The 22,579-nt window shown below is 40.9% G+C and overlaps 2 protein-coding genes across 11 annotated transcripts in view; both read right to left on the bottom strand.

Annotated features, from left to right (window-relative positions):
* RPRD2 (regulation of nuclear pre-mRNA domain containing 2) overlaps window positions 1-17,577 on the bottom strand; it is a 93,173-nt gene extending 75,596 nt beyond the window's left edge. For 2 of the 7 annotated variants that reach the window (XM_074188715.1, XM_074188716.1), the window contains exon 1: window positions 16,347-17,577. In XM_074188715.1, coding sequence (XP_074044816.1) covers window positions 16,347-16,545 — 199 coding nt within the window. In that variant the 5' untranslated portion in view covers window positions 16,546-17,577. Of the gene's footprint in view, window positions 1-15,601; window positions 15,774-16,346 lie in introns of those variants that run through there. The other 5 variants (XM_074188711.1, XM_074188712.1, XM_074188717.1 and 2 more) reach the window with 3 other exon arrangements.
* Window positions 17,578-18,111: 534 nt separating this feature from the next.
* PRPF3 (pre-mRNA processing factor 3) overlaps window positions 18,112-22,579 on the bottom strand; it is a 29,948-nt gene continuing 25,480 nt past the window's right edge. For all 4 annotated transcript variants that reach the window (XM_074188723.1, XM_074188722.1, XM_074188724.1 and 1 more), the window contains one exon: window positions 18,112-21,030. In XM_074188723.1, the coding sequence (XP_074044824.1) occupies window positions 20,884-21,030 (147 nt within the window). In that variant the 3' untranslated portion in view covers window positions 18,112-20,883. The remainder of the gene's footprint in view (window positions 21,031-22,579) is intronic.

Here is a 22,579-nt window from a genome sequence, read left to right as displayed (position 1 = left end):
TAGAAAACATACTTGCAAACAGTGGTGATTTGAGAAAAGTTGATTCAAACTACGAATGTAATATAAGTATTGCTTTGTAAGATATTCAGAGAAACTATGAACAGGTGTAGGAAAGTAAGCAGAAATGATGAAAGTTGGGGCAGCTAGGTGGTGCAGTGGATAGAACACTGGCCCTGGAGTCAGGAAGACCTGGGTTGAACTCGGGTCTCAAACACTTAATAATTATCTAGCTGTGTGGCCTTGGGCAAGCCACTTAACCCCATAAAAAAAAAACCAAAAGGGGGATTTTCTATTGTGGAGAAGTAATTGGAAAATGATATCTTTTTCTTAAAAACATCAATATAATTTTTTTTTAAACACCACACTAAATTGAATTGGTTCTAAACAAGTGACAAATTAGTCAAGACAATAAAGCAAATTTGGATAATCCAAGCAAATAATTCAGGAAGTCTAAAAGTTTTATTCATCTCCTTTTTTCCCCTAATAGTTTTCCCATAAACAAAGCTATGCAATCCTGGTCCTTTTATCTTTGACATTTTGTTATTTTGATTTTTCTTCTCCATTTTTCCAAATCTTAAGACTCTTAAACGATACAAATTTTGTCTTTATACTTTCTCCCTTGGAGAATCTATTCTTATGACTTCATAAATTACCTTAATTTAGAAGACTCCCAAATATATCCCTCTGTTCTTCTCTTTAAGTTCAACTGCACATTTTCAATTGTCCATTAGACATTTTCACCCAGAAATCAACATGCTTAAAATGACATTATATTTCTCTCATTAGCTCTGCTCATGGTACTATCATTTTCTCAGTCAGCTTAAAATCTTTGACTCACCACTATTCACCCTCCCATATTCAATCAGTTATAATTTTTTCTTCATAACTTAAGATATCAGTTTATACCTTTCTAGACCCACTGCAATCAAACTGTGGGAAGTACTTTAAACTTTTGGACTATAGGATTAACCTCTAATTGTTTTTCTTGCTTCCAGGTTCTCCTCAATATAAATCTATCCTAAGAAACCTCCCCAAATAAATTTTGTGAGTTTTCTAGATGATTTCATCTGATGAGTTTCTGGAGTCCAGCAAAGTAACTTGCTGGGAAATGATAAGAATTTCCTGGGTGCTCTCTCCTTACAGAGTGGAGGGTGGAGAGGAGCTCTCCAGAGCCTATCCTCCACTTTTCTCCAATCACACTCCTTAGTGACTGCTATCTTCATCTTTGCTCATGCTGTTCCTTCTTTTTAGAATTAAGAACCTCCACTTGGCAAATCCTATCCAACTTTTAAGGGCACAGGCCAAAAGTAATTTACTCCTTGAAAGTTTTTATTATAATTCAAGCTAGAAATAGTCTCTCACTTGGGTCTGACCAGAACACTTTTCTACTCAATAAACTCCAGTGGAACCCATTATTCCTAGAATCAATAAAATTACTTTGGCATTTAAAGTCCCAAACTAGTTCCATTTGTTACAAGAGATAGCTCTTTAAAGGTGAAAAGCTATCAATAAAAATAAAAAATATAAAACAAAAAACAACCTGAAACTCATCATTCTACAAAATAAAATCAACTAGGAACACAACTCCTCAGATCATTTCCCAGACTGGTTCACCATCCCATCCCTATTGGGTAATCTTTCTCACCTTCAGTTGTTCTTTAAAAACTGTTGCCTCTACCATTAGATTGTAAGCTCCTCTAGGGAAGGACCTGTCATATTTTTCTGTCTCTCTAGCACAGGGTCATGCACATAATAGCCAACTTAAAAAATGAGTGCTGACTCATACTTTTTGATACTAGCAGTGTGTTCTGAGAAATAATCTGACTGAACTAAAGTTCAAATTTAGTTTTTCCAGTAGTATGACCTGAAATGGACTGGTCTAAAGTTAGAAAATTGATACCTATTCTCCTGAATCTGTCACCTACTAACCTATATTATTCATCAAACAGAATTCCATGCTTTTCCTATCTTCTACATTTTTTATCAATTTTTTAAAATAAATATATATACTCTGTTCCTTCCTAAAAGTCCCCTTCTCATCAGGGAAAAGAATAAACACTAAAAACAGGCCCCAAAACAATAGAACTCTAATCACAAATATGGTGAGCAGAACAAATATCCCTCAGGTCTAAGTCATCATCCTGCAGTCCTGGGTCATCACTTTCCTGGTTGAAGGGGAATCACAAGTTTCATATTCAATTTTCAGGTTTTTCTCACTTACAGGATTTGATGCTGAACAAAGGGAGTAGAACCAAGAGAACATGTATACACATCAACAACACCGTGAGATGGGCAACCCTGATGGAAGCAGCTCCTCTCAGCAGTTACAGAGAGCGAGGACAACTGTATTAGACTGGCTATAGACAATGTTATCCCCATCCAGAGGAAGAAAAACAAAACACACACATAAAAACCCCTTTCAGAATCTGATGAACACTTTATAAAAATTATCTCTTATGTATCTCTTTCCCTTAATCCTTATTCCTCATACTTAAAATAACTAATCTGTAAACATCTTTATCAAAATATGTATGTGCAATGCTAACCTGCTTGCCGCTGAGGGGAGGGGGGGCGGGAAGGAAGGGTGGAAGAAAATTTTGTAAGTTCAAAATATACATGTGCATATGGATGAAAATAAATAAAAAAAAGGGCTAAAAAAACTTCAGATTTTTCAATATACTGATCAGAGTTCTAAAGTTTTTAAAGTTTTTTCTCTCTCTAATATTGTTGCCATCACATAAATTGTTCTAACTGTGCTCAGTTCATAAAAAAGAGTTCCCAGCTCCCTTGGAAATGGACTACTTAATCATTTCTTATGTTACAATGGTCATGTTCCTATATCATAAGTTGTTTAACCAAACACTAAGGAATACAGCCTCCTTTCTTGGTTTCCCATTTTTGGCTGCTACAAAAAAGAGTGACTACAAATATTTCTGTACACATATGTTCTTTTTCTCTTTCTTTGATGTTGTCTGGGTCTTTTCACAAATGTTTTCCATGCCTGGAATTCACTTGCTCCTTAAAGCCCCTCTTTGGATCCCTAGCTTCAAATATCACCTTCTTCCAAATGAGATCATTCCTGATCCTTCCAGGTGCTAGGACCTCTCCCTTAACCGGTACTACCTTGTCCCTATTTGACATATATTGTCTCTTCCAATAGAATTTAGCAAGATCATTAGGGCAAGTGCCCATTTCATTTTTATCTTTTGTCTAGCATAGAGTCTGCCTACTTAATATTAATGTTTACTGACTGAAAAACTTATTTACTGAAGTATTTTTGATATATCAGCTTTGACATCTATTTATATACTGATGTTTGTCTTTTCTGCTACCAAAATTCTTAAAAGGAAAAAAAGATTAACAGGTATCCTCTGCACAGTGTCTGGTACATATAAGCACTCATAAACACATCCTGGCAGTATGGAGGCAGGAATTCTTAAGATATATTTGGTCATATAAATTCATACCAGAAACTTCTTATGGAAAAAACCTCTAGCATATTCATATTAACTACACAGCTCAGACAACTTTTAGAATATAATACTTAAAAAATGATAAAGGAATTATAGGGAGGACTGTAAACTGTTCAAATAATTGTAGAACACACATTAAAATTATAAGAAATGAACCAAATGTCCATAACCTTTGACCCAGCGATTCTTCTGCCAGATAGCCCTAGGAGGTCCCTGAGAAATCATCCCACAGATATCAAAATATTTACTGCAGCATTTTTTGTGGGAGGAAAGAGCTGAGAACACGGTCAAATTGTGGCAAATGAAGTTGATGGAATATTTTTTTCCTGAAATAAACAGTGACAAGAAGAGAAAAATGTACACAACGACAACAATGTAACTGGAAAGAATAATTACAAAACAATCAAAAGCAACATGTTGAAAAAGTAGAAAAAGTTAGCATTGACTCCAAATAAAAAGGAGGAATTTTTTGATATGAGAAAAATGAGAAAACACTTCCATTCCATTCCTCTGCAGAGGTCATCATGGCTCAATTCATTATGCTAATTTTCCCCTCCTCTAAAAAAAAATTATTTGTTCTACGGGATGGCCCTCCGGGGGGCATGAGGGGAAGCAATGTTAGGAGAAATTTTGTTGATATAAAAACAAAAGCTAATAAAAACTAATATTTATATATAACATTGTACAAGGTGCTTGATTGATATGATTTCATCTGATTCTCAAAAATCTCCTGAGAGCTAGAAGCTATTTATTATCCCCATTTTCCAGATGAGTAAACTGAGGCAGACAGCAATTAAAATGACTGATCCAGAATTATGCAGCAGTTACTTAGTATCCGAGGTTAAACTTGAACTCAGTTCTTCCTGACTCCAGATCCAATCCAGTGCTGTATCTACCGTGCCACTAAACTAGCTTTGAATATATTGATAGAGACACATTTTTAAAATCCAAGTTAGAATACATGAATTTAACAGAATATTACTGTGCTGTATATAAACTGATGAATATAAATGAAGAATATAAATATGATGAATATAAAAACAGAAAAGTATGGAAAGAACTGATGTAGGGGCTTAGCCAAGATAGCAACAGGAGAGGATGTCTCTTAGGTGCTCTCTCTCAAAACTTATAAACTAAGGACTCTAACTAAATTTTCAAGAGACAGAACCCACAGAGGGATCCAGTGAGGCAGTTCTCCAGCCCAAGATAACCTGGAAAAGGGGCAGCTAGGTAGCACAGTGGATAAAGCACCAGCCCTGGAGTCACAAGTACCTGGATTCAAATCTGGGCTCAGACACTAAATAATTACCTTGCTGTGTGATCTTGGGCAAGCCACTTAACCCCATTGCCTTGCAAAAAAACCCTAAAAATAAATAAGTAAATAAACAACAATAACAAATAACAATCCTACAGTACACTGGAAACCCTAAATGGATCCAACCAAGATAACCTGGAAAAGAGCAGAAAGGCTCCACTCCTCAGGGTTGGAGGAGCAACCCACCAGAGTGAAGGAACTTCAGCCTCTCGAAGGCAACCCCAGGGCGCTGGGAGCCCTGGCTCAAGGCAGTGGGGGCAGTTTCCTGACCTATACCCCAGGGGAGCACCGGGTACAACTTGGGGGATCAGCAGGAGGACCTCTACCAGATTGAGTAGGTGAAGCCAGCCCTCAGGGCACTCAGCCAGCGTGGTCACAGCAGCCCAGATCTAGGAACTGATAGCAGGCAGAGCCGGGAATCAGGAGCCCCCAGGTGTGAGTGCTGAGTCTAGGTAGGGGAGAGGAGAGACTGCCAAGGTCTGTCCTCTGTCCCTGGAACAGGACTCTGGGGCTCTGACCACATGCAGGCCCCCCCCCCCCACCTCAGCCCTGTGGCGGGGGTGGGGTGCATATGGTCATTCACAGACCAGGAGGGAAGACAGAGCCTCACACACAGAGATCCTTGTGGGAGTGTCCCAATAATACTCAAAAGCTCAGGAAGCACTCCAAAACCAGGCACAGGCTGGGGAAATGAGTAAACAGAGAAACAAGAGGAACACCATTGAGAAATACTTTGCCTGTGATTCCAAGAAGAATCAAAACACTCAGTCTGAAGATGAGGAAGTCCAAGCTCCTGCATCTAAAGACTCCAAGAAAAACAAATTGGGCTCAGGCTATGGCAGAACTCAAAAAAGATTTTGAAAATCAAGTGAGGGAGATAGAAAAATTGGGAAAAGAAATGAGATGCAGGAAAAACATGAAAAAGTAGTCAGCAGCTTAGTCAAGGAGATCCAAAAAAAATGCTGAAGAAAATAACATGTTAAAAATCAGCATAGTTCAAATGGATAAAACAGTTCAAAAAGTTATGGAGGAGAAGAATGCTTTAAAAAGCAGAATTGGCCAGATGGAAAAAGATAAGAAAGCTCTCTGAGGAAAACAAATCCTTCAGACAAAGAATGGAACTGAGGGAGGCTGCTGATTTTATGAGAAATCAGGACACAATACTTCAAAACCAAAAGAATGACAAATTAGAAGAAAATGTGAAACATCTCACTGAAAAACAACTGATCTGGAAAATAGATTCAGGGAAGATAATTTAAAAATTATTGGAATAACTGAAAGTCATGATCAGGAAAAGAGCCATGACCTCAATTTTAAAGAATTACTACAGGGAAATTGCCCTGATATCCCAGAAGCAGAGGGCAAAATAGAAACTGAGAGAATCCACTGATCTCCCTGAGAAAGAGATCCAAAAAAAAAAAACCAACAAAAAACCCCCACAACTCCCAGGAATATTATAGCCAAGTTCCAGAACTCCCAAGTCAAAGAGAAAATATTACAAGCAGCCAGAAGGATGCAGTTCAAATATCATGGAACTGCAGTCAGGATCACACAGGACTTAGCAGCAACTACATTAAAAGCTCATAGGGCTTGGAATATATTCCGGAAGGCAAAAGAGCTTAGAATGCAACCGAGAATTAACTACCCAGAAAAACTGAACGTCCTCTTCCAGGGGAAAAAGATGGACTTTCAATGAACCAGGGGAATTTCAAATGTTCCTGTTGGAATGGCCAGAGCTGAACAGAAGGTTTGATCTTCAGATACAGGACTCAGGTGAAGCAAAATGAGTGAAGGAGAAAATGAGCTTAATGATGATGAACTATATGTATTCCTGCATAGAAAAATGATATTGGTAATACTCATATGAACCTTCTCATTTAATAGAGCAGGTAGAAGGAGCTTTTATAGATAAAGCACAGGAGAGAGCTGAATCGGAAGATATAATATAGTGTAAAACTGGAGTCAATGGTGAAAGTACCAATGCAGGGAGACAGGTGATAAAGGATCACAGGTCCTTGTCCACTAAGGAGCCAAGATGGGAGAGGAAAAGAATAAAGAAGGGTTTCATGTAGAATGATGTTTTTGAAGGAAACAAGGGATTCCAGGCAAAAAAAAGTGAGGAAGACAATTCCAGTCAGAGAGAACTCACAATTAATGGGGTGTCAAGTGTGCATGATGGCAAACAGGACAGCAAAACTGGAACCCAACACATGGAGGGGAATAATGCAAAAAGCACTGAAGATGAGGCCTAGTTAATCAAGACTGGCAAGCCAGAGAGGATTTATACTTGACACCAGAAATGAAGAGGGGGCTCTGGAGTTTATGGAAGTGACTTGAGCCTTAAGAAAGTCACCTGAGCGCTGTGTGGAAGATGGCCTAGAGTTGATACTGTGGAAAAAGAAATAAGACTTAGTAACCGAGGGCTCTGTGGGGTGAAGGGGAACGAGGAGAAGAAGACAGAAGCAAGATTGCAAACCTGGGTGACTGGAAGGATGGGGATGCCCTTCACAGAAGTAGGGAAATTGTGGAGTAGAATAGATTTGGGGAGAAAAAAATGAATTTTGTTTTGAACATGTTAATCTTGATATGTTTAAGAGAAATCTAATTTGAAATGTTTCAAAGGTACCTGTTCATAGAGGACTGCAGCCCTGGAGAGAGGATAGAGTTGGAGAAATGGTTCTGGGAATACTCTGGATAAAGATGACAACTGGGTCTATTACATTATCTTTTTAAAAAACGGAAAATACAGAATAAAATTTCTCAAAACAATTTTAATTCTTGCCAGTGTCTTTTTAAAAAAAAATGGAATTTTTAGTTCCTTTTTTAAAAAGGCTCTTCCTATGCCAAACAATGTAAATTTTATTTTATTTAATTTATTTATTGATTTATTTTAGGTTTTTGCAAGGCAAATGGGGTTAAGTGGCTTGCCCAAGGCCACACAGCTAGGTAATTACTAAGTGTCTGAGACCGGATTTGAACCCAAGTACTCCTGACTCCAGGGCTGGTGCTTTATCCACTGCACCACCTAGTCACCCCTATAAATTTTATTTCTAATAACAAACACTAATACAACTAAAAATCAACACAATGATTTAATGTCCCAACAAACAAATGTGCAAACTACAAGGGAAGGCAGTGTGAAAATAGATCCTTGTGGCAGATTTTGAGCTGAGTTCTTTACACACAAACTACTAAAACTCAAATCACCATAGGAATCAATAACTTCAGATGTGTGGAGCAGGTAAATTGCATTTCATAAGCAAGTTAATTCAGACTTTCCATCAAGAATGGAAGTCAGGCTAACCAGCTCTACCATACCTATTACTTCAGCAAAACCTTGAAGTTCCCACCAGACTGACTGGTGATCAAGAAATTAATAAGCAACTATAATAACATCCTCCACTCTAAAATTGTAAAAAAAGTTCCCAGAAGTCCATGGTCAATAGAAAAAGGTATTACTCAAGCAAAGTGAGCACCAGTGATTAGAGAAGGAAGAGATGTAAATTTTGCAAAGTTCTCTATTTGGTGGCTGCAAGAGGACCACCCTGACAAAGCTCCAGGGTAGAGACCTTGGAAACTCCAGGGAGTTTCAGGGCGGTAGCCTAATCTCAGGAGCTAGAGACCAACACAAGAATCCAGGATTAGACCAAGGAAGACTGCATACTTGTTCAAAAGTGTAAGGGGGAAAGAGGGAGGGAAACCTGGTCCTAGCACAAAGTAACAATTCAAAACTATAGTTGGAGAGAGGAATACATTTTTTAAAAACATCCCTCAGTATCAAAAATTACTATAGTCCCAGAGCTCTAAAAAGGAGGGAGTTTAATTGTAAGCAGAGACTTAAATGGATTTTCCACAGACTACTACTTGAATACCTAAAGGAAACAAAATAGAAAAAAAAAGTTAAAGGAAAGAACTGGAAGAACAATGTTTTAGCTTAGAAGAGGAAAAACTTTGGGGGCAGCTAGGTGGCATAGTGGATAAAGCACCAGCCTTGGAGTCAGGAGTACCTGGGTTCAAATCAGGTCTCAGACACTTAATAACTACCTAGCTGTGTGGCCTTGGGCAAGCCACTTAACCCCATTTGTCTTGCAAAAACCTTAAAAAAAAAAAAAAGAAATGGAGTCTCTGAATACTATAAGAAAGCAATCAGAAATCAAGGACTCCACAAGACAGTAAAAAAAAAAAATCATAAAAGAAAAAGATGGAAGAAAAAATGAGATACCTAATATCAAAAAACTGAACTGCAAAACAAATCAGGGAGAGAACTGAAGAATCATTGGGCTCCCTGAAAACAATGTCTTTTGTTGTTGCTGTTGTTTGTTTTTTAAATCTGAACACTATATTTCTAGAAATCAAATGAAAACTGCCCACATTTATTACAACTATGGAGAAAAATAAAGATCGACTCTACTGATTACTTCCCAAAAGGAAAAGTCCCAGAATTCCCATGTCAATGAAAAATACTGCAAACATGCAGAAAGTAGCAGCTAAAATACCAAGACAATACAGTTGGGGACACATAAGACCATTCAGTTTCACCTAAAAATTAGAAGTCATGGGATACAATAGTCCAGAAGACAAAAGATAAAGGCTTTCAATCCAGAATAACTTATTATGCAAAGCTAAGTATAATTTTGAGGGAGAGGAAGGGGACAAATAGATTTTTAATCAAAAGGGGTAAGTATTTGAGATAAAAGAGACCAGAACTATGTAGGAACTTTGGAAAAAAAACCACAAAAATTCAGAGAAGGCTAGAAAGTTATTTGAAAAACGAAAATACCCTATATGATGTGGTGCTGGAAATTCTAGTAAGTAGAGGAGACTCAAGAGTCTCTCTTAAGAACCTTAATGTCATCAAAAGGTATTGAGAGTAAAATAAGTAAAACAGAAGTTCTGAAAGCAGAGAAAAAGGAAACAATGATAATAGGAGAAATATATTCATAAACTGTTAAAAATGGAGGGACAGATAGGACAAATCTGAAAGTAACATGGGGAATTATGTACTTCCTTTTGTGTTCCTTTCATGCATCTTAATCAATTATTAATAAAGGATATTTTAATTGATTGACCAAGGCCAAAAAGTCAAATGGAGTTTTTTGTGTTAACTTATTCATGAATGGTAGAATACTTTGATAAGATAAAACTATTTGGAAATGAGCTTCATTTGAAATAAAACTTCGGGGCTGCTAGGTGGCGCAGTGGATAAAGCACTGGCCCTGGAGTCAGGAGTACCTGGGTTCAAATCAGGTCTCAGACACTTAATAATTACCTAGCTGTGTGGCCTTGGGCAAGCCACTTAACCCCATTGCCTTGCAAAAACTTAAAAAAAAATAAATTCAATACTATTTTTTAAAAATTAGTATATAAACCTTCTCAGTATCAAAACCCATTTGATGCTACAATAAAAATCATTTTTAGGGAAGTTACATTTGGCACATTCTATCAGAATTTTCCTAGGGGGTTAAAAATTTTCCTTTAAATATAGCTTAGTCGCTATACAATATGACTATGCTTCTGATCAGTGACCTGGTGCTGTTTCAGGAAACAGAACTGCCATATAATTTATGATGTAGTCCAGAATTTTAGACAGATCTGAAAACCTATATTAGGAATAGAAAATAGGAACTAGACCTATGACTTCAGCAGGACACTCCCTCCCACCACTTTAGGATAGCACCTTCTCTGTCATCAACAGTCTTAAAAAGCTGCCTCCAGTCCTGACAGGCTAAGTTTGCCCAAGGTCACAGAGACAGGATGTGAACCCCAAGTCTTCCTAGTTCCAAGGCCAACTATTTATTCACTGTATCATGCTGCCTCTTATATCATGAACATATATCATTAATGGTATCTGACATTCAAAAAGTACAAATAAGATTTACAAGGTTCTTTAATATAAATTATTTTCTCTCTGTCCTCACAAAAAAGCATGTTTGGTAATAACTATTTTAGAAATTTATTGTTATCATTTCACAGATGAAATAACTGAGACTGAGAGAGCTCAGAGTTTGTAGTTTGTAGTATTAGAGACAAGATTTGTGTCCAAAACCATTGAATGTGTATGTCTTTATGAATGTACAGCTAAGGGGCAGCTAGGTGGCGCAGTGGATAGAGCATCATCGGCCCTGGAGTCAGGAGTACCTGAGTTCAAATCCAGCCTCAGACACTTAATTACCTAGCTGTGTGGCCTTGGGCAAGCCACTTAACCCCATTTGCCTTGCAAAATCCTAAAAAAACACTCTTATTATGAATGTATAGATAGACCTATGTGTATATATGTATGCATAGCTATGGTACACATATGTGTATAAGACAGAGTCTTACTACTGGTATCAAAATAACATGCCTTTTTTTTTTATCAACTATCACAATGTTTAAAAAGTTGAATTACATTACTACAAAGTATGAAAGTATTTCCAGGTCCTGGAAGGTGGACCATATGAACAAATTAAGCAAGATATATATCTAGCACTGCTAAAAAATTCACAGTATCTTCTCTGGATCTATAAATACATGAAATAATAGATGACAGGATCTATGTATCTGGATGAGAGATAAAAGAGAAAATATTTAAGCATATGGAAGTTGGGAACAGAATAAGCCAGTCCCAAATCTGAGAAGCTAGTCCAGTATTAGTCTGAGGAGACCAGATTTCTTTATTCTTTCTGTAGCCATGGGTAAAAAAACTTATCATGGATCTGACAACAAAATTCTCAGAGCTGGGATGAATACTAGGTCCTAAACAAGCTAGACTTGGTGGCTAGGTAGAAAGAGTCTACAACATGATTTATGGAGCACCTACTCTGTGCTGGGGATACATCTCACCCTCAACCCCACCCCAAGATAGTCTTTACTCTCAAGCTCATAGCCTAACGGGGGAAACAACATGACAACAACTATAAACAAACAAGATATAGTCTAAGAATGAAAACAATGGAGGACTAACTAAGACTTGAAAACCAGAAGGAAGAGGAGGGAGGGAAGGAGTTCAGCCAGGGAAAATGCTAAAAGTCAGGAAATGGAGTATCATATTGGAGGAGTAGCAAAGAGGGAAGTGTCACTGGATCATAGAGTATGTGGAAGGGAGGTAAGAAGGGGCCAAGTTACAAAGGGCTTTACAAGTCAAACAGGAGATGTTATATTTGGTGCTGGTAGCAATAGTCTTTGGAGTTTTTGAATGGGGAGTGCAGAATGTGGTATGGTCTGACTTATCTATTAAAACAGAGCTGTCCAAAATATGGCCTGCAGGGCAATTTTATGCCACTGCTTGTGGGTTTACTAAAATGCTTTAGTCAACCAAGCTAAGCCACAGCAGAGCTCTCACTAAAATGGCAAATCAAAATATATTATCTACTGTTTCAATAAAAACTTTAATAAGTATGGTTGGATAGCCCTGCTTTAGGTCAATTTGACAGTGAAAGATGGATTGGAGAGGGGAGAAAATTGAGCCTGGAAAAGTAATTTAAACTAGAGATGTCTAAAGAAAATTCCTGTAAGTTGAAATGTGTACTTCCTTTGTCTGAAAAGTTCATACCCATTATTAATTCTCATTTCTGTAAGTAAAGTAGATTCTGTGGCATTGAAAAAGGCTGGTCTGATAATGTGTTACTATTAACATCTTGCTATGAAGAAGATGAAAACCGTCTATATTACCTGGAATTGTCAGAGGAAGGGATCTCAAGTCTCAGGAGGTAACCAGAAAGATCAGAAGCTTAGCTTGTCAGTCACCATATTAACACATTAATAGTTCTTTGTTGATCCAAATACAATGCATTTTATCATAATAAATAACCTGTATAGAGAATACCCATGGACTGTGGCTAAAACATAATCATTCTAAAATTACAGTCCCTAATTTTATTTATAGAAAAAGAGTTGGAATAAACAAATATAACATTACAACATTCAAAACAATTATTTATCAATTCCTCTCTCCTATCCCTAACTCTGAAAATAATCAAGTCCCAAACCAAAACAAATCAACACAGCATAGAAAAAAGATACAAGGTTTGGAGGATGGATAAAGGGCAAAGGTGGAATGAGAATGAATGAAAAGCATGAATTTAGTACTTATAAGCACTTCAAGACTTTCCACTTCCCTGTAATAAGCTATTTAGTGCAATTGATCCTAAAAATCTTAGTTTCAACTTCCATCTAAAGCACAAGTCCCCTTTCCCCAAGCAATTATTCAGCCTCTGTCCGGCAGCCCATTCAATTTTTTTTAGACACTCCTATCAAGAAGATCTTCCTTATATTGAGAAAAAATATGCCTCCATATAACATCTACTCATTGTTTCCAATTCTACAATCCAGGTCCATGCAGCACAGACCTATTTCCTCAGTCAACTTGTCATAGGCAGACAGATTTGGAGTCAGATAAACTTGATTCAAATCTTGGCTTTTCTATTTGTCTGGATCTTACTTTCCTCATATATAAAGAGTGAGTGTGAGGGTGAGAGAGTAAGAGAGTGAGTGAGTGAATGAGTGTGTGTGTGTATGTATGTATGTACAACCTAGATAATATTTAAGAAATATTGAAGTTCAATATCTTAGGCAATCTTCAAGTCATTTAATCATAACCCAAAATATTTTCTTCAAGCTAGACACATTCAATATACTCAGTTCTTTGGCTATTACCTCATTTTGAGCCCCCTCATCTCTAGAACCGCATTCCAAAGTATCTTGAACTCTAGCTGTGATTGTAATTTGTAGCAGTGAACACATAATACAAATTGGTTATAATTTTTGTGAATGTCCAGGACATTCCACAAAAACAATAACCACTAATGGTAGAATGGGGTTTTTTTTGGAGGGAAAGATTGGAAGATATGGAAGGAATAGTTAAAGGATTTTAAACAAAGTTGTAGGTAATGTCATTGTCAGAACCCGAGGAAAGGACCACTAATAAATACCTTTAGCACTCACTTTTGGCTGTAACGATGAAAGGTAAAATAAAGTAGAAGGCAAAGAATCGGGTTAAGGTGGCTTTGTCTACTCTTACTAGCCTAAATAAATTATCTTGAAATTTGGTACAAATCTGTGGTTCTTCAGGCTTGGGTTAGTTACTTGCCAAAGTGATCATATAATATATGCTTCAGATAAGTAAATTGGTGTGAGTCCTCCTGTAGTCTTAAAGTGGCAATCATCCACAGCATATAATTCAGAAGTCCCTAATATGCTCCTCTTTCCTCAAAACCTCTTTTTCTAACTTGCTTCATGAAGCAGAGATGCTGAAATCCTTTTATCAAGGTACTCAGCCTTTTACTTCAAAATGGAAGATAAAATTTAAAAATGTAAATATTCCTGGGAGTGTAATTTAAGTTCACATGGTCTCAGTAAAGGGCAGATAGATAGTATATAGTATGGAAATGTCCCAGAGTCAGGAGGACTAGAGTGCAAATTTGATCTCAGACACTTAAATGACCCTGGGCAAGTCACTTAACTCTGTTTGCTTTAGTCTCCTCATCTGTAAAATGAGCTGGAAAAGGAAATGGCAAACCACTCTACAATTTTTGCCAAGAAAATCCCCAATGGGGTCAGGTAAAACAGAGCTGAAGTTGACTGAAAGGATTCAACAGTCTTGGTAAGGTTAAAATAACTGAATGGTGGGACAGCTAGGTGGTGCAGTGGATAAAGTATTGGTCCTGGAGTCAGGAGGACCTGAGTTCAAATACAATCTCAGACTTTAATAACTGCCTAGCTGTCTGACCTTGGGCAAGTCACTTAATCCCACTACCTTAAATAAATTGGAAAAAAATTTAAAGACTTAAAAAAAAAAGAACAAGGAAGATAGAAAGGTTAGAGAAGGAAGAGTCTGGTACTGCCAAAAGATAAAACTTCCACTTTTTCAGTTTTGTATATAGTAGGATGTATAGAAGGGCTGGGATTCAAAGCTTTATGGTAAAGTTCCATTTGCAACCTTCTCAGAGCTTTAAAAGTAAGGTTAAAAATTATTCATTAAATCTAAATGCAATGTCACTATCATGTCACTGGAAAAAAATCATTATCTGATCAGAATAACTCAAATCTACAGGCAGCCCTCAAGAAACCAGTTTATAGAATCATAGAATTAGAATTGGACCAGACCTAAATGGTCTATCAGCCCATTTACTCCTTTTATGGGAGAGGAAACTGAGGAAGAAAAGAAACAATATTTATTAAGCACATACTATGTGCCAGACACTGAACAGCCTGCTTTACAAAGATCTTGTGTCATCCTATATCTCCATTTTCCATCTGAGGAAACTGAGGCAGAGAGGTTAAGTGACTTGCTCAGGGCCATACAGGGCCTGTACGTCTAAGGCAGAAAATGAAATCAGCACTTCTGACTCCAAGCCCTGAGTTCTATCTAAGCTGTCTTCTTTAAGAACACTAAATAATCCCTTCCCATTCCCAAAGGAAAGGTCTTGAAAGAAGTAAAAGCCTGCCTGAGTCAATCTTTTTCTACTCTTTTAGATTCCCTCATTGACCTGCTATAATATAAATAACATCCTAGGGTCAGAAAAAATAATCTGTAATCACAGAAATATATTTTATCAAAATAAATAAAAATGCCTTGGGATCCTCAGACTCACAAGTAAAGATCAGGTGATTCTCTAAAATACAGTAAAACTGCTTTTTTTCCCTTTACCAATCCATTCCTAAACTAAGTAGCTTTTAAAATACAATGGCAGATCATTCATTCAACAATGTATTAAGCGTCTTATTCTACGCAACGCATAAGCACCCTGAAAACCCTCATTTGCAGAGTGTTAGAAATTCAAGTTTTGCTCCACTTGTCTAGATCCCGATCTCCTGGGCCGGCATCATTTCTTACAGTGACTCTCCCTCCCCAGGAAGACACTCGTTTTCAAGTCTCTCTGAGCCCACAAAGACTGAGCCGGCGATCCGAGCTTCCCTCCCTCTCGGGCGAGATTACCAAGGTAACCTGGAGACAGGGCTCCCGACAACAAACTTGCACACCAAGAGGCGAGTTGGCAGCCCTCGAGTCCACCCTTTCAAGGACCGGGGGGAGCCGCCTGAGGCTGTACAGCAAAATCACTGAAACCCGTAAAAGCGAATTTCAGGAACCCTCGGGCGGCCCGCACCCCAGAGCCCGGCCCCGGGGCTCCGGGGCGCCCCAGGATCGGCCCGGCCCCGCGCTAGAAACAAAGGCCCAAGAGCAGGGCGCTGGGGCAGGGGCATGCCCGCCACGGCATCCCGGGGATGCCAAGTTCGCCCCAGGGCCGTCCGGGGCGGCGTGGCCGAGCTCCAGGCTGGGGGGGGGGGGGGCTGCACCTCCGGCCCCCAGGTGCGAAGCCGCGGGGCACAAAGGGGCCGGGCCGGGCCCGGCCCTCCGGAGCCCGGGCCCGGCCCGGCGGACGGCCGTTGGCGGCCCGCAGGCAGCCCCGGCCCCGGGAACCCGCCTCGATCCGGGCCGCGCCGCCCAAGGTCACCCGCGCCGCGGCCGGCCCCACGGGCCCCGGGCGGCCCCGGCCGGTTACGGTTGGGGACGGGGGGCCTCCCCTCCGCGGCCCCCCGGCCCCGGGCCCTGCCCGCCCTCCCGGCGCCCGGCCACTCACATCTGCGGAGCCACTTCATCCAGTGGTAGACGATGGTGCCGTGGTGCTTCTTGTTCTCGATGCACCAGGACGACAGGCCCTGGATGGACTCCATCGTGTTGGTCACCGCCTGGAACTTGCGATCCAGCGAGGATTCCAGGGCGCCAGCCGACGACGAGGCCTTGCCGCCGCCGCCTCCGCCGCCGCCGCCGGCCGCCATCTTTCCCCTTGCACAAGCGCTGCTGCTCCTCCTGCGGCGGCGGGAGCGGCCGAAACAATCACCGCGGGTGCGTGCAAGCCGGGGGCTGCGAGGGAAGGGGAGCGGGTGCACGCGCCCGGCTCGGCGGGCGGTGGGGGCCGGCGCCGGAGGCGGCCCCGCGGCGCGCAGGGGGGCGGCCGGGCCGTGCCCTCCACTCGGTGGGGAAGCGGGTGTAGTGTTTAAACCAGTCCGGGGCCGGGGCGTGCGGGGCGCGGAGCGATGCCCTTCGGAGGGCCCGGCCCGGGGCTTGGGCGCGCGGGGCTCCGCTCCTAGCGAGGGCCTGGCCGGCAGCTTGCCCTCATAGCCCCTCGCCCGAGCAGAGCCGGGGCGCCCCGCGGGCCGGGGGAGGGGAGTGTGTGTCGGGCTCCCGGCGCGACCCGACGCCGCGCCCCCACCCCCTCCCCTCCGCCACCTCCTCCAAACCCCCGCAGCCCTCGCACGACGAGCGCCGGACTACCAGCCACCAATTTTTTTTTTGCAACGCAACAGCAACAGCGACAGCGACGGCGGGACGACCGCGCATGCGCTGTCCAACCCCGCCTCCCCTTCCTCCTCGAGCTAGAGGGAAGGGGCGGAGCGGCCGCGATGCGCTTGGACCAATCGAGAGAGAGAGACGGAAAGCGCGCGCTGAGGCCCGCACACGCGCGAGAGCAAAGGGCCCCCCCCTCCGGCTGCTTCTGCGCCTGTGCCACACGCTCGCGTGTTGCGCGCTGGGAAAAAAGGGAGGGGGGGAGAGAGTTGGCCGAGCTGTGGGGAGGTTTGGGGGAGGGGCCCGCTTTGCCCTCTCCCTCCGGATCTCAGGGCCTCAAGTTCTCTCTTGATGTCGTTCTGCTCACGGAAAAGGGCCAGGGAATTCCCACTGCGGAGCAGCTACGGTTATTCCCGGGCGACTGCAGCCCTCGCTTCCGCTACTTCTCCGGAGCACCGAATCGGGTCGAAGCGGCCCGCCGCCATCTTGCAGCGCCTTAGAAGACGCGCATGCGCCGACTACAGTAAGACACGCACTGCGCAGACGCCGGGAGGGAACGGTTTTTCTCGCTTCTCTGTCCGCGACTCCACCTCGGAAGAAACCATTCGGGGCCACATGACCGTTCAGACCACGTAGGGGGAAGTCCGTCAGGGGTGGTCCCGGACCCCTGCAGCCTCCCCCGAGCCCTGGGCTTTGGAGGCTTTGCAAGGTGTGATCGTGCCCCGGCCCTCCCCAACCCCGAGAAGCCAGCGGCGGCCGGCGTGGGGCGGGGGTGGGCGAGGCTGGCGGCGCGGCCCCTCGGGCGGGGCTGAAGGATTCGGATTTTTGTCCTTCAGAAGGCTCTCCTCGGTGCAGCCTCCGCAATCGGAGCCTTTCATTCCGGCGGTGCCCCCCGCTCCAAGTGTGCGGGGCACCACCAGCTGGTCTCAGGGGGCTCCTCCCAGGAGCCCCTCTCCGGCCACGGCAGTGACCACCCTTGTCTCCATCCCCTTGTGGTTTGGAAGTTTCCTCCCGTCGTGCCCCCTTTCCAAGCATCTCCCCCCCCCCCATTTGTCCCATTTGCCTACAAGCATAAGCAGGCAAAAACATAAACAAAGCCTGCGTTATCCCAAAACTTTCGAGTAACCTAGGCTCCACTCTCCGCTTTTCAACCTCTTGCAATCCAGCCACAACACTAATGAAATTGGCCTCCGAAACAACTTTCTAACAGCTCGATCCAATGGTCTTTTTAAAGGAATCTGGAGATCTTTCAGCCTCTTATGACACCATTATCTTTTCTGATAGATCATTTCCTTTTGGCTTCAGACACACCTCAGTTAATAAATCCTTAGCTCTGCAGCTGAAAGACCACTTAAGAGGTCGTAAAGTTCAATCGTAATCTTAAAAGTGATCTAGAAAAAGAACCGAGTTGTCATAATCAGGTCTTCCTTTGACTTTTAACACCCTGCCCAATGTTATTCCTGTAATTTATATTAGAATATAGAGCCTGTCAGGAAGACAGGGTTTTTAAGTCTCATTTCTGATCTTTGAGCCTGGCCAAATCATTTAATCTTTCATTCTCCCAGGCAAGTTTCTAAAATTTAGTTTTAGAAGTTTTTGCATTGGTAAATTGAATTTTTTCTATGGCAGATACCCTCTCTTTCCCCAATATCCAGCATTAAAAAGGTTTTCAAGAAGTATAATTTGCAAGATATAAGGAAAAAATCCCAAATTACCAGAGGACTGCAAATTAAAGCAAGATTAAAAGTTCTCCTTTATAACTATCAGACTGACAAAAGTGACAAGAATGGAAAACGACAACTTTTAGAATTACATAATGCATTCTTGTTGCTGTGATTCGGCCCAATACTGTGAAAAGCAATTTGGAACTATGGGCGTCCCTAATCATGAAACTGCATACCCTTTGATCTAGCAATACCATACCAACTATGTTACTACTTTCCTCCTCCTCTCCTTTCCCCTCACAACACTCAAAACTCTCCATGGCTTTGCTCAGACTGGTATTTTCAAACCTTCATGGCCTCCCTCCATCTAATTCTTACCTCAATTTAAAGTGCAATTAAAATGCCCTAATGCTTTCCCATTCTCTTATAACATTACATATCATTCCTGATATCTCAAGTATTCTTACCACATATTGTCAATGTTTTAACCTTTGTGTGTGATCTTGGCTCCTTACTCCTCCCTCCCCCATCCCAGGATTTATTTCATTGATTACCTGTATTATTGTAGAAGGGCTATTTCCTTCTCCATTTACAATAACAACTCACATTTATATATTTTGCAGTGATTTACAATTACAAAGTGATCCTCACAACAACCTTGTGAGGTAGGTAGTAGTAATAGCAGCTCACATTTATATAACGTTTAAACGTTTACAAAATGCTTTCCTCACAACAACCCTGTGAAGTGGGTAATACAAGTATTTTCTCCATTTTTACAAATGAGGACTCAAAGAGCTTGCCCAGAATCACAGCTAATTATGTGGTGGAGCCAGGGCCTTGAACCCAGGTCTTCTGACTTCAAGTGCCCTTTCCACTGTACTACATTGCTTAAAAAAAAAAATCTTGGTCCATTTAAAAATGTATAAATATGTCTCCCTAACAAAAAGGTTGGTAAGTTCTTGCTCCAGGACATAAGGGACAGTTGGGTACACAGTGCTTCTTGTACCTGGAAGAACTTGGGAGGGTAGGAAAAGAGAGGCTATGTGTTAGGAAAAGCTTATTTTCCCTGATGACTGAGAACCTGTTTAAATTCAAAATATGCACAAGTTGACTTGATATCACAACTTGGACAGATAGCATTATTACTTTTAAAGAGCCTTTTAGGAGAACACCAAAGGTAAGCATTTATCTCCATTCCCCAACAGTGTTCCAATAATACCCCTGAGCTAGAAGGAACATAAGAGATGTTAAATCCCCTGCATTATACAAATGAGGAAATGGAGGTCAAGAGAAATTAAGCCCGAGATCACACAGTAAGTAAAAAGAGCCAGTAATAAACTCAAGTAACTAAGTTCAAATCGAGAACTCTTTTCATTTGCCTGATGCAATTTATGCAGCATAAATGAAGGGTACAGATAGAAAAGGAATCCCAGACCTCAAGTTAATTTCTAGAATGACTCAAGGATGTTACAGTGACTAGACATTAATCTCAAGCTATCTAGATATAACAAATATCTCAAGAATAGAATTCCAGTAGTCTCTGAAGGAAGAGGGAGAATTTTTACTTTCTAAAAAGAGAAGCTTTGCTATATCTCCAATTCCTCCCTGCTTTACTCATCCACCTACTAATCCTTGATTGCCTCTTTCTACATCCCACTGCTAATCTCTCCTCTCCACTAGGAAGGGACTTAAAAGTGTCCTGAATAGGAATATCAAATACCTATTAACTGTCTAGAGGCTATTAAGGAAATGAGCTACTATCAGGAACATTTCACTTTCCCTCACTACCCTACTCTGCTCCAAAAAATACTAATCTTTACTGCTTCAATCATAAAAATGTCCCTATTGTAATTGTCAAAATTCTGGAGTAAAAAAAGTACCCTCAAACACCTATGTGTGAAAAATGCCATACCAGGTTTAAAAATAATTCTTTAATCATATGCACAGAAAGGAAAAGGAAGGCAGCACCAGACTGACTGGGAACAGAGCAGCAGTTCTCCCTCAGTCCCACAGCTCTGCCTGGTAGTTTTTGGAGATCTCTCACACATGTGCAGGCACGTGTGCGTGCACACACACAGAGAAACACACAGAGAGGTTGGGGGAGGAATAAAGGAAAGCTGGAGGGACAAAGGCAGTGGAGAAGAATGGGTGGGGACTGTAGTTGCCTCAGTCGGTGGACTCCAACACGGACTCACTCAGTGCAAGGTCCCAGTAATGTTCAGCCCCATGCTTTTTGAAATGCTCCCTGGCCATGTTCTCTGTGGGGCACTGTTTGAACTTCATTTCTCCAAAGCTCCGATCTTTAGCTGTGCCCTGGGAAAAAGGAAGGGTACAACAAGAGACAGTAAAAAAAAGATGTCAAAGTACTTAATACTTTTCAGATGGGAGATCCAGAAAAAGAAATAACCTAACTCCAAACAACTGACTTCCTCTTCTAGTGTCCCATGTTTTCTTAACTCTCCTAAGTAAGTATAGTCAACTCAATATTAGTCAATATAAAGCAATTTTCAATCCTTGGATTTAACAACTGAATATACTTATCTTCATTTCAAGGGATCCATGATCAAATTCATGTGGGTACTTTTTCAACCATACAAATTTAAACTCTTGAATAACATCTCTTCCTGGGTTATCTGTGTACTTCCATAAACCCTCCAAAGTGAGTGGGGGATAGAGATTCACCCAAAGTGTATCTTTAAGGCTTTTAACTTTAGTCTGAAGTTGCCTAATCAAGCTGTCCACCTTTTAGCCCTTATTCTTTTCAGCAATATGCTACATTTTATGTGGAGATGATAATTGGAAATACTTTGTAGCCTATTTTAAGTTGCTTCTTTTTATTGCCTTTTAAGTGACTCACAATTTTGATTCTTCAGAGACTATTGCTACAGCCATATGACAACTGAGATCATGTAAAACATTTTAAAATGTTTAAAGTGCTATGCAAGCATCATCATAATATTGGCATTTAAATTTTTTTTTGTTTCAAAATATAGTTTGAGATTGTTGAAAGCACTGGGAATTTCCTAAATATAATTCAATCCTCTAATTTAGTTCTAGGCTCTGTTAACTATCTAATCTGTGGAACTGTCCAACGTGTCTCTTTTTCAATGGACAAGCTGAATGAGTTCTTGAGTCAAATGCATTTCATGTACTCTAGTCAGTAAGCTTTCTTCATCCACTTGGTTCTTTATATAGATTATTAGATTAAATGTTCTTTAATCTCATGGTCATTCTGAAGTGTTCTGGACCTTGATGCAGTCAGTAAAATGTCTTGGCAAAAACACATAAATTAAACCTTTTATAATCTCTAGGGGAGTTCCCTTCCCTTTAGTATTTGTTGGACATAATCCATGACAGGGGTCAATAGTTTTGGGGAGCATACCTACCTATTCTATGACTCAAGTGATAGCAATAAGAAAATAAAAATCTCTGTTGTTGCATACATCAAGGAATCTTGTATGATATAAGGATAGGACATGCCTTTTTTGGAGTAAAGACCTGGTTGATATATATGTATTCAGAGAATTCATTTTAACCTACCATATAATTAAGACAATGCCGACAAAGTTACTATGAGTAAATTGGGAAACAATTTTTACAACTAGCATTTCTGACAAAGGACTCATTTCTAAAATATACAGACAACTGAGTCAAATTTTTAAAAAAGTCATTCCTGAATTGACAAATGCTCAAGGGATATGCAAAGGCAATTTACAGATGAGAAAAAGTGATCCACAGTCATTTTTAAAAATTGCTCTAAATCATTACTTATTAGAGAAATTCAAATTAAAGCATCTCTGAAGTAGCACCTCACACCTCTCAGACTGGTCAATATGACCAGAAAGGACAATGATCAACATTG

Source organism: Macrotis lagotis, chromosome 5, assembly GCF_037893015.1.
Source record: "Macrotis lagotis isolate mMagLag1 chromosome 5, bilby.v1.9.chrom.fasta, whole genome shotgun sequence".
Classification (NCBI taxonomy): domain Eukaryota; kingdom Metazoa; phylum Chordata; class Mammalia; order Peramelemorphia; family Peramelidae; genus Macrotis; species Macrotis lagotis.
The sequence above is the reverse complement of the archived record's forward strand: the minus strand, read 5'-3'. Positions and strand labels throughout refer to the sequence as shown.